Consider the following 12,688-nt stretch of genomic DNA (forward strand, 5'->3'; position numbering starts at 1 on the left):
TTCTCGGTGAAAAGGTTCACATTTGTTTAAGATATGTCATTGCATAGATATGACTGCCTAAGTAGCAGTGTGGCAGCCTTGCATTGACTGCAGAATTAGGTGAGATCATCCATGCCATTCATTTGGAAGGCAAAGTCAGCAGGGCATAGGGCTTGGAGCAGACTTGGGAAAAGGTACTATCTGCAATATATATATATATAAAAAACATCTTGACTAAACTAACTAGTGATACCAATGTAAATCTAGTCAGAAGTCAATCTGTGCATGTGGCATCAACCACTTACTCAACTGATCCAGTCCACAGCAACGTCAGTAAAACTCTGCATAGGTTGACTAAAAACTGTAGTTGCCATGAGCTGAAATTATATTTGTCCGTTTTGGTCTATTCATCCTGATTTGCTTGCACAGTGTTCATGCAGGTTAGACTATATCCAGTCTTTATCATTCATTCTGATTTTTTTGCGGGAAAGTTATACAACAATGAACATCCTGATTTGCTTATGTGGCGTTTACACATTTCCCTGTTAATTATTCAATCATTCCACACATTTCAGATCGAACGGCAAAAAGTCCGGGGGGGGGGGGGGGTCGGGCTAGGACAATAGAGTTGTTTAAATCAGTTGAGTTGCACAAACCTAAAATTCTAGTACAGTGGTGCCCCGCAAGACGAATGCCTCGGAAGACGAAAAACTCGCAAGACGAAAGAGTTTTCCGTTTTCTGAGGTGCTTCGCAAGACGGATTTCCCTATGGGCTTGCTTCGCAAGATGAAACGTCTTGTGCCTTTTTTAAAAAAAAACCGCCAATGCATTCCTATGGGAAACCGTCAATACGCATTGGTGCTTCGCAAGACGAAAAAACTCGTAGAACGAAAAAACTCGCAGAACGAATTAATTTCGTCTTGCGGGGCACCACTGTATGCACTTCAAGCCTTCCCACAGAATACTGGAGTCTGGAGGCAACCTTTGTGTATGTTTAAGATTACATAATAGACCAAAAAAATGCATGAGTGACTGCATCTCCCACAGTGGACCCCCTCTATTACTTTTGTCTGTCGTATTGTTTCAACAACATCCTCTCAATATAGAACTGAATCAAGACAGGATTGAATCCTGCATTTTCTTACATGCTGTTTACATGCTATACACCAAAATTATAGATTTAGATAAGTCAAGTCCTCTCTGCATTGCAGATGTAACACCAGTTGTGCTTTGCTTTAGGGTCTGAGGATTGTTTTTTTAAAAGTGAAAAAGCTGTCTAAGCTTGTACCCATCACCGCAGCTAAGTGACTTTGCATATTTGCCTACAGTGATTGTCTTCTGATTAGGTAAAAAAGAATGTATACTGTGGAACAGTAAAATCTGGGGTTTCCTGCATGTAATAATAAAAAACAAATACACTTATAATGAAGCTATCGTTTAAGAATTTAAGGATTTTATTTTCTGAGCAGCCTGCCCAATCATATTGTAAGCTCATATTTACCAGGGTGGTTTAAGAATGTAGTCTTTTATTCTCTTTCTGAACCAAGGCAAAGTTCCATCTAGGCTAGGACTCCGTCTTCAACAGTAGCCAACCAGTTGCTGTTGTGTGGTGCCCAAAGTAGATGACAGCTTTCCTCTATGGACAGTTATATGTTTTATAAGTATGTGTGCTCAGGGTTAGGCATGAATCTTTAGGCATCAGAGCCAGCCCTACCATTGGGCAGAGTTCAGGGGGCACTTCAGGTGGCAGATGCTCTGGAGGAGGGAGTAGCTGTGTTGCAGGACTGGGCCTGTAGCTTCTCCTGCTATTACTAAGGTAGCCTACTGCCCTCAGATATGGTGGTTAATGGCAGAATGAATCCAACACAATCTTGGCTACAGCTGCACCATGTTGATTCCCCCATTGCATTGGCCCACCCTCTTTAAGTAACAAACAGCAATGCATGCCATTGGGAAGCAAGATCAGCAGCACAGCCATGCCTGCACTGCTCAGTTGGCTGCTCCTGATTGAAGTAATTCTCTCTCTCTTTTTTTAATATAATTTTTATTAATTTTCCAAGAATTTTTTTTATACACAATTAAACATCAAATTTTCATCACATGTCTTTTTTCTTTTAGACTTCCATCAACATGTCTGATAATTCTCCGTAGTTATCACTTATCTTCACATTTCTTAATTAATATTGCACTATATAAAATATTATCTTACCATATTATTTAAACAATATTTCTATCAAACCTTCTTACAGAGCTTCTTGAAAACTTACAAACGTTATATCATTATCACAAATGTTTTTAATATATTCTGTGAATTTATTCCAGTCCTCAGTGAATCATTGGTCTCGTCGGTTCCGAATCCTCCCTGTTAATCTGTCCAGTTCTGCGTATTCCATTAGTTTCATTCTCCATTCCTCAATCGTAGGCATCTCTTCTTGTTTCCACTTCTGGGCCATCAGAATTCTAGCCGCTGTTACTGCATATAAAAATATTTTCTCATCCTTCCTTTTTATTTCATAACCTAATATTCCTAATAAAAATGCTTCTGGGTTTTTAACAAATGTATATTTCAATATTTTCTTTATCTCATTATATATCATTTCCCAGAAAGATTTCACTTTTTTACATTCCCACCACATGATAAAATGTCCCTTCTTTCTCCTTACATTTCCAACATTTATTACTCACCTTATACAATTTACTTAATTTTACTGGTGTCACATACCATCAATATATCATTTTCATAACATTTTCTTTTATTGTGGTACATGCAGTAAATCTCATCCTGAAGTAATTCTCAACTGCCAGGCTGATTTTCTTCTGTTCACTTGTGAGAAAGGGTATGTGTGTCCATTTCCACAGGTCAGGAAGGGTGGAGTTTGAATAAGAGTCATTGCTTCAGTAATGAAGCATTTTAACTTTGGACCTTGTATAGGAACTGGAGGCTCCCTCCATTCCTGCTCTCAGTTAGGCCCTGATCTGAGCAGATGTTTGCATGTACTTACCTTCTCTCCTCCCAAGCTGCCCCATATGCAGCTAGCCAGGAACTTCAGTGGTGGCTCTGTAGTTCCTACCTGCCTTTTCATCTCCTGTTCCTATGATTGCAGGAGTTGGGAAGCAGCTGTGTGTCTGAGAGATGCAAGTGCTGGCCAAGAACTGAAGCATTTGGTGTAGGCACTCCAGTCCTGGGGCAGAGATGTCCCAATCCCATGACACTTCTGGGTTACTGGCAGTATGGAGATCCATATGCTGGAGAGTCCTGCACCTCTTGCTCCTTATCTGAGCAGGGCTGAACCCTAGGAGCCAGCACTCTGTCCTTCACTTCATGCAGTAAAGTGCCTTGCACTGGCCTTATGTGCATATTCAGAGTCAGGATGCCATTGCCTGGGAGCAACAACAGGGGAGGGTGGTTGCCTTTCCAGCACTGTCTGTTGGTTTACTGGGCATGTATGTTTGACCATTGTGGAAATAGGATGGTGATCTAGATGGGCCTTTCGTATAATCTGGCTGCATTCTCATTATGTAAATTAAAATGATCTTGGGTAGTGGGGATGGAAATTACTGTGGTCTTGGAGAGTAAGCAGTACTGGGCTAGACAGAGTCACGGTACTACTAATTACACGGCCACATCATTCATATATATTCTGCTACAGCACTTGAAAAGTTCCCTCAAAGAGAAGGATTCTGAACAGTTTGAGAGGAGAGAGACTCTTAAAGTACAGGGATCAGGGATGTTGTATAATCAATGCGTCATTCACAATTTCATGAGCATTTTCAATTTTGTGAATTACTGCAGAATACTAAATTAGGTAAAGGACAATGCATATTCTTTCCAGGAAAAAGGTCCTAGGGGCTGAGAAAGCTCTCTAAATGGGACTCTGAAGAGCCACTGCCTATCAGCATAGGGCATCCTTCCCTAACCTGGTGTCCTCCAGATGTTCTGAGCTATAGCTCTCAGCAGCGCCAGCTGCACTATACAAAAATTAGGTGACAGGAGTGAAAAATGACAAATGAAAGCAAGTGTGTATATGTCTGTAATAAAACTATTTCATCTAGAATTTAATTAGTTCAACCATTAGTTCTAATTTGTCATTAGAGCTTGTTGTGGTCAGAATTTCTGTAGATGTCACACAAAAGCTTATATATTTTTCGGTGTAGTGAGGCCATCCAGGATTCTCTGTCTTGGAATAAAAAGCCTGTGGTGGTGGTGATTTTTAAAAGACTTGTGGTGGTTTCCAAACATGAGAATCACCACCTCAGCACTAACTTATTTTAGCATTTGGGTCACCTGGGCATATTTTTCTAAACAATGCATAAACTACTAGAAAGTGTTCCATTCTGCATGTTTCAAACAAGCTATGAGAGATGTTTGCGCAAACAGGTTCTTGCTAGACTTGGTTGTTCTAGAAACCAGTTTTACTTCCAGTTTTACTTCTAGTATAGCCAGCACAAGCTATACTAGAGCTTTCCAAACTGTGTGTTGTGACACGGTAGTGTGTAGGTGTGTCCTGGAAATGCTCCCCGTGCTCTTCCCGGGGCAGGAAAGGGGCTAGTTTAACCTCTGGTTTGCTAGTAAAACTGAGTTACCGTGTTGCGAAATGATGCACGTCTAAAAAGTGTCTCACCAACATGAAAAGTTTGGAAAGCTCTGAGTTATACTGTTTGGCCTTTTGGTATTCATAAATCAAACTAAGAACAGGTAAACACAGGGCAATTGTAGTCAAACCCAATTCCTTGTTAGCTCAGAATTCAGCACATACAATCTTTATGAGCAATCACTCTTTCAATATAAAGTTATATTCACCTTTAAAAGCAATTTGAATAAATGCAGTCTGTTTCTATGCAAATAAGGGTGAGTGTTTGGTAATGCACAACTCAAAATGTGCGGATAAATAAATGATTAGAGGCAGACCTACACAGACGTTCTCATCATACAGGTCTGGCATTTGAATTCTAACTTCAAAATATAGGGAGCTTTCTTGGAAAATGCAAGTGTCTTTTAATCCCAGGAAAAAAGAGTTGGGTCACTTAACTGACTATATCAAATAACATGCAATTAATATGAAGCAATAAGGAGCACAACTAAATATGTGTTTGCAAAGTCAGGCTTTGGAACACTTGCTATGGTCTGAGAGAGACAAATGAGGTATCAGATTAAATCAAGGTGTCTAGCTGATGAACTATGGGTGGTATTCAACAATTTTTTACTTAAGAGTAGACCAAATGACATTAATGAAAATGACTAAGTGAGGTCTAGTAATTTCATTTGGTTTATTCTGAGTAAAAGTTGAATACCACCCCATGTTTTTGCAAAATTTACCCCAAAATTAGAGCAAATGGGTGGGACAGGTGAAAGAAAGTGGCAAATGCCAGCAGAGTTTTTCATTATCAATTTTTATTGGTTGTAAGCGGTCTAACTTCAGTTGAGGCCTAACCTCAACAACTAAAGACTTACGGAATGCTAATGGACACTTTCAGCTGCTCAGATGTCAAAACAACAATAGCAGCACACACGCCTTAGTGGAAGATGAGGCTGTGTGCTTTTGGTACAGAGATATAGCAGAGAAGGCAGCAGATATTGTTGAAATGTTAGTCAATTATTAAACAGAAGTGGACAACATGATTAGGCAGCACTGGTCACCTGACCTCCAGCTGATGACATGGTCCCAATTTCTCTGGAGAATTGCGAGAGGTCATTTGCACACACGTAACTCTAATATGTATCCTAACGAATTATTAGGATAATGTGGTGAAATCAGCTTCCTTTTACAAGTCTCATAGGTTACTTTGTAACATTTGTTTTTAATAATCACAAACCATTCTGTGATAGCATTGTGATAAGCAACACTGCATTGTGTATGCATAACTGTCACAAAGATAACATCCAAGAAAATTAGGAATGATTAGTGCAAAATATGGGAGTAAAACAGTCTGGCTGTACACATTCAGTTATATAATTATATATATAGTTAAATAGGCTGATATAATAGCTCATGTTCTTGAATTCTTCACATTTTTCTTACATGTGCATTCATTGTAGAAGTGGGTGCAATATGCCACCTACATTAGGTCCAGGCGGAAGTCTGGTATTCTGTCACAGGTGTATGACATCTTTAAAGTTCATGCATAAGAATAATGTCATGTTCTTTTCACAGACCCCAGAAGAACTTGAAGATGTCTCTGATCTTGAAGACGATCATGATGCACACAGCCGCACCAGTACTCAAACTGAAGGGAAAACAGACAGGGTATGTACCAACGCCATTTTATTCAAAAATAGTTGATCAAACTGCCTGTATTGTTTGTCCTTTAAGGAGTCTTATCATGAATAATGCCAAAATATTAACTCCTTTCTCCAGTAGATTTCTGGGAAAAGCATATGAGATCCAGAGTGAAATTAGTTATGAACTGAGTGAGAAAAGGCTGAAGTTCTCAATGCTGGTGTGTGTGTATTCAATTTGCTTGTGAAATGCCCACTCAAAATTGGAAGGTGCTCATTCCTTGAAGGGCTGATTGTTATTATTGAGTGTTCATATTCTTGTATGTTGTTCGAATACAAAAGGAAACTAGTTTTAAACAGTTTGGCTAGTGCTGCTTTGTTGTAGTTCTCTCCTTGCAGCCTGGCTCTTATGGAGACTCTTCACACTCCCAGAATTTAGGCTAACCTACATTGCTCAGATAACTAGGCAATGTGAAATCTCCCATGAAGGGAGTACATCTGTATTTGTGAATCTGACAGATACTGTAGTGTCATATTCAGTTTTAATGGAACATGAAATATAAAATTTCATTGGGAACTATTTTACTGTGAAAAGTAAAAGGTAGCATTTCCACTTCTCTCCATCACAGCTTGGGAGTGGAGTGGGGAAGACAACCTTTGGAGAGCAAACGGCGACATTTCCAACCTTTCCAATCATAGTTCTGAGAAGCGGGGTGGGGTGGAGGGGTGGTAGCACAATCTTTTACACTTCACAGAAAGATATGTGAAAGGTAAAAAGCAGAATTTCCAGGACTGCCCCCTCTCAGCTTTAGGGTAGGTATGGTGCAGAATGCAAAATCCAAAGAATCGAGAAAACACTTTATCTTCCAATCTCACTGCTGAGATCAGGAGATAAAGCTGTGGGGGCTGGTGGGCTGAATCTGGCCCACAGCTTAGTCACCCCTTTTATGTAATTTATATCTTGATCTCCCTGACATCAAGTGATACAAGATGGGATAGAAATATTTGAATAAATAAAGCATGCACCCACTACCTTGCCCGCAGCTATAGATGTAAAGCAGCTGTTTCAGAAAAAGAGAGTCCAAGTGGTGTAGTTCCAGATGCTCCTTCTTGCAGCTTGATTTCCTCTGGGTTTGCAGTCCCATTGTGAACAAAAATAGAGTTTTCTGAGCGCTAAAAGCAAGAAACAAGCACCCTCCATCTTGCGTCCACACCCTTGTTCCTTGCATGCTGCTTCTGTTAAGACCTTATCAGTTCCAGTTCCCTACATCAGAGAGACCCACCATTCCAGGAAGACAATCAGAAGAATGACAGCTGAATGTCAGGGTTTGCCAGTTGAATTGTTTATCCTGTTTACAATAAGCCAAGGTTTTCTGCATCCTGGAAAAATCTCTCTCTCTCTCTCTCTCTCTCTCTCTCTCTCTCTCTCTCTCACACACACACACACACGTCTAAACTTGTGTACAATGCAGATACCACAATTCCTTTTATTTTAAATAGTCTCTGGGGACATCATTTTAATAATATTAACTCCTGTTATTATGGGATGCACCTTAGTTAATATACAAGAGATAACAGTTTGCTACCCTATCATTCATTAAATTTTCAGAAACTGAAACAAAACAGTAGGAACGGTACCAGTCAAAGTAGCAAACCCCCTTTTGGCTTTTAAGTTGCAGTGCCTTTCTAGCAATAAAACGACAGTCTTCTCAGATTGCAATAGCAACTTTATAGAAGGCGAGCAACCCAGCCAGCCATAATCTGAGATATATATGCTCTCCTAGGAGCCTGTACGTACTATCTTGAGAATTACCACTCATTGGGATTAGCTCACCTGCTGCTGCACAAGTACAATTTTCTCTGTGCAAGGAATGACATAAAGTTGGATAAACATCCAAACTGGCCAGATGGCTGCTGAACAGATGCCAAATGGGTGATGCCCTTTTGCACTATGCTTTGGCAGCTGCCCAAAGCACCTGTCCTGATCAACAGCTGTCTTCTACACAGTCTCCAGGAGCAAAGTCTTCTTCTGCTCAGGTGAAAGAGCGTTCAGAGCGTTCATTGCTTCCACAATGGTGTCCAATAGTAACAGAATGTTGGCAACTTCCATGCAGTCTCTGTATAGAATGAATGCAGATAATCAGGGCATAAGTGATTATACCTACTCTTTCTTCAATTCATTATGTTAGACTTTGGAAAAAAATGTATCAATATTCTAAAGGAACAGTGCAAATATTTAAAATCAGTTACCGTAATTCCCCAGGGTTTAACTGTGACTTTCCAGTGTTCTTAAAACACACTGTGTGAAATGATATGAAGGGTAGGTGGCTTCCCATAAAGCAAGACACAGTGATAACTTTTACTGAACTAAAAGAACTGGACAACTGGGGCAAAGCAGCTGCTTATATACTTTTCTGAAGGCCTGGGCCACTTCCACTCTCAATGTGTCTAAACTCCAAGCTTCGAATCATAAAGCATTTAAGGGCCAATGGCTGTAGCCCAAATCCTGAAACATTCTGTGATTGGATATGTATTGGGCTAAGAATCCTTAGTTCAGACTCAAGCTCAGGCAAACACAGGCCATACATAACACAATTATTCCTAAACTAAACAAAACACTTGGCAATTAAGATACCACTGCTGCCCAATTTAGTCTGAATTGTGCCTTAAAACTATTACCTTTGGAGTTTGAGATAAATAAGGGATTTCCTTAAAATAGTTTCCATGTGGAATAATTGTTGGTGTACAGTGGTGCCTCGCAAGACGAAAAGAATCCGTTCCGCGAGTCTTTTCGTCTCACGGTTTTTTCGTCTTGCGAAGCAAGCCCATTAGCGGATTAGCGCTATTAGCGCTATTGACAGTTTAAGGGCTAAAAACGGCTTTTTAAGGCTTAAGGGATTAGCGGTTTTGCTGCTAAAATGCTTTTAGCAGCTTAGCGCTTCAGAAAAAAGGGTTTTGGAGCGAAAAAAAATCGCAAGAATTTTCGTCAATTTTCGCCTTGCGAAGCAAGCCCATAGGGAAATTCGTCTTGCGAAGCGCCTCTGCAAACGGAAAACCCTTTCGTCTTGCGGGTTTTCTGTCTTGCGAGGCATTCGTCTTGCGGGGCACCACTGTAATTTGGAAAAATGGGTGAAATTGCAGGAAGGGATGCTGACAAGATTTGTTCATTAATTGAATTTATATCCCACTTTTCCTCAAAGGAGCCCAAGGTGGTGAACATAATTCTCCTCCTGCCTCCCCATTTTATGCTCATAACCACATTGTGAGGTAGTTTCGGCTGAGAGTGACTATGGTTTCAGATTTGGGTTTCAGTCCGGAGGCTGAGAATTTGCCTAGGAAAAGGTCTGCTGCTTCTCTTCCTGTTGCCAACTGTCTGTATATGGTACTCACTGCCTACTGTTACTACTGAATGATGCCATGCCACTCCCATTAGGACTGCATCATTCATTGTACATGTGTGCTCAAGCTCCCATATGGAAAAGTCTGTTGGTGGGGAATACAAATTGTGGTGCCAACATGGCAATAGTGGCACAGGAACGTAACAACAGCCCTCCTGGGGCAAGCCACTGGCCCATCTAGTTCAGTATCTTGTTCCCTCAGGAGTCTGATGTCTGATGGGATAACCCACAAGCAAGTGCACAACAGCACTTGGTCCGCCTAAGATTACCCACACCTGGTATTCACAGGCCTAAAGCCTATGCCAGTGGAGGTAGAACATAGCCATCCTTGTCCTCCATGAATTTGTATTTAAAAATTGCCCTTCAATTTTATATAATTTAAATTTGATTTTTTATTTATTAAATTTGTCTTTTTAAGTGATCCAAGTTGGTGGCCACCACTGACTCCCATTGAAGTAAATTTCATAGTTTACTATGCATTAGGATGGATTGCAGGGTATAGATAACAGTGATTCTTGAACTGTGCATTAAATGGTAAATGGGGAAGCTTGGTGGTTTTTAGACAATGGTGTGGTGGTGGCTGGTTTCAAGTTCAAGAGACAATAGAAGTCATTCCAGAAAACACATTCAAACATTTACAGTACAGTAACGCGGGTGGCGCTGTGGTCTAAACCACAGAGCCTAGGGCTTGCCGATCAGAAGGTCGTGATTCGAATCCCCGTGATGGGGTGAGCTCCTGCCAACCTAGCAGTTCAAAGGCACATCAAAGTGCAAGTAGATAAATAGGAACCGCTCCGGTGGGAAGGTAAACAGCGTTTCATTGCAATGCTCTGGTTTGCCAGAAGCGGGTTTTTTTCATGCTGGCCACATGACCCGGAAGCTGTACGCCTGCTCCCTTGGCCAATAAAGCGAGATGAGCGCCGCAACCCCAGTCGTCCACGACTGCACCTAATGGTCAGGGGTCCCTTTACCTTTACAAACAATAAAGTAAGCATGCAAAACTACCATATTTTTCGCTCTATAAGACAGACCACAAGAAGCACCTAGTTTTTGGAGGAGGAAAACAAGAAAAAAAATATTCTGAATCTCAGAAGCCAGAACAGCAAGAGGGATCGCTGCGCAGTGAAAGCAGCAATCCCTCTTGCTGTTCTGGCTTCTGGGATAGCTGCACAGCCTGCATTCGCTCCATAAGACGCGCACACATTTCCCCTTACTTTTTAGGAGGGAAAAGGTGAGTCTTATAGAGCAAAAAATACGGTATATATAAAATCAAACTGAGCCATTTTCAAGTTACAATGGTCTTAACTTGTGCATTTCTCTTCACCACTCAACCTTCTACTTTGAAGTTATGGTATGGAATGGTATTAACTGATCAAGCACCTAAGATATTTAATGTAGTGAAGTGATCTCATAGTATACTGGACCTTATTGTGACACTAAGCCCAGCAGTGTATCCAAAACTCCTGAATGGGATTAAGAGCCTAATTTAAATGGATAAGCAGATGCATAGGTGAGAAGACAAAGGGTTTGTATTTTTGTTTTGACAGTGAGAACCAAACAGATATTTTATATTTTACATATAAAATTGGATTCACAGACAAGCTGTTTGTGTAACTTTGAGAACTCTTGTAGTGATAGGATTGTTATGCAGAAGATGCCTGACATGATTTCACAGTAGCTCCTGCTTGCCCTTCAACCTCCTTGCCTCCATATCTTTTCGCTTATGAAAATGCATTTGCAGATGCATTGTAGTCTCCAAACAGCTCTGCTACACTTGAATTTAACAGGCTTCTTTGACCCCACATGCTCCCTGCACCAGAATCATGATTTATTTTATATGTCCTTTTGGAGAAGGGCTATTTGAGAGGGATTTTCTTTTGTTCACTTTTGTGTTCAGTAATATTTAAAAATAAATCCACAGTAGAAATAGTTTAGCAAGGCTGTGTGGGTTCTGGATAAGGAAACTGAAGTGAGAAGCCAGCAAAATATATATTAAAAAAACAAAACAATTTCCCATAATTGTTTTTGCTATTTTAAAAATTGTTTAAATCAAGTTGTCCCAACATTCTGAGTTGGGATGATAGATGTTTATTCCGGCTGAGCTGGGCTTGGGGCTTATGCCACTGTAGACCCACCTGAGCTTGGGGGATCCATTGGATCCTGGCAGATCTTGGGATTGAATTACCCCCTCAGTGGGTACAGGATTGCAGCCTGAATAATAATAATAATAATAGTAGTAGTAGTAGTAGTAGTAGTAGGTTTTAGGTTTCCCCAGCTACTCTGGGCAGCTCCCAACAGAGGACTAAAAACAGAATAAAACATCAAACATTAAAAACTTCCCTAAACAGCGATGCCTTCAGATGTCTTTTAAAAGTTGAATAGTCGGATAGTTGTTTATTTCCTTGACATCTGATGGGAGGGCGTTCCACAGGATGGGTGCCACTACCAAGAAGGCCCTCTGCTTGGTTCCCTGTAACCTCACATCTTGCAGTGTGGGAACCACCAGAAGGCCCTTGGTGCTGGACCTCAGTGAATATCCTCCTCCTGTTGTTCTCTTGAATGAGGAACAATACTTCTATAAGGCTCCACAGCCTCAGGGTGGACTGATGTCAGATTAATCTGATTATGTATTTAAAATTCAGTCTAAGTTCACAGCATGTTGGTTGGCATACACAAAAATATTCAGGAATTTGTTTTTCAGTGAAGCGAAATTGCTATAATGTTAATTAACCATCTGTTATGCATATCCTTAATGTATCACACAGAATCTAGACTTATTTTACTGTCCTGTAATCTGAATGGATTTAATCAGGATGAAGAGTGAGAAGTTGTCCAATTTCTAACACAATAGCAGCCAGAAAATGTATGCCTGAAAGTATGTCACTTTAAAATGGATTCTGAAAAATTATTTTGGCATTATTCCTCTAAGCAAGGAGTAGCAATTATTTTAGGTGCACATACAATACATACAGCTGTTAAGAGGGCAGTCACCTGAGCTCTAACACTGCATTGGTGAACTGATGCCCCTGCCTTTGAAGAGGCAAAATTTCCATATGGGAGGAAAACAGTGAAGCAGTCTGGTCTGGAATGTGAT

General features: G+C 40.5%; 2 protein-coding genes across 16 annotated transcripts in view; one reads left to right on the forward strand and one right to left on the reverse strand.

Moving 5' to 3' along the window:
* The window catches only part of CTNNA3 (catenin alpha 3), a 528,228-nt gene that overhangs the window by 472,867 nt on the left and 42,673 nt on the right, over window positions 1-12,688 (forward strand). For all 8 annotated transcript variants that reach the window (XR_014511016.1, XR_014511017.1, XR_014511018.1 and 5 more), the window contains one exon: window positions 6,132-6,224. Coding sequence is in view for 5 of the 8 variants with exons in the window: in XM_083439958.1 (XP_083296084.1) it covers window positions 6,132-6,224 (93 nt within the window). In the remaining 3 variants the exon portion in view is untranslated. The remainder of the gene's footprint in view (window positions 1-6,131; window positions 6,225-12,688) is intronic.
* LOC310677313 (uncharacterized protein) overlaps window positions 4,691-12,688 on the reverse strand; it is a 728,781-nt gene continuing 720,783 nt past the window's right edge. For all 8 annotated transcript variants that reach the window (XR_014511054.1, XR_014511055.1, XR_014511056.1 and 5 more), the window contains 3 exons: window positions 8,031-8,313; window positions 7,230-7,460; window positions 4,691-6,204 (listed from right to left, as the gene is read on the reverse strand). The gene's annotated coding sequence lies outside the window, so the exon portion shown is untranslated. The remainder of the gene's footprint in view (window positions 6,205-7,229; window positions 7,461-8,030; window positions 8,314-12,688) is intronic.

Source organism: Podarcis tiliguerta (genome assembly GCF_965153285.1).
Source record: "Podarcis tiliguerta genome assembly, chromosome: 5".
NCBI lineage: Eukaryota > Metazoa > Chordata > Lepidosauria > Squamata > Lacertidae > Podarcis > Podarcis tiliguerta.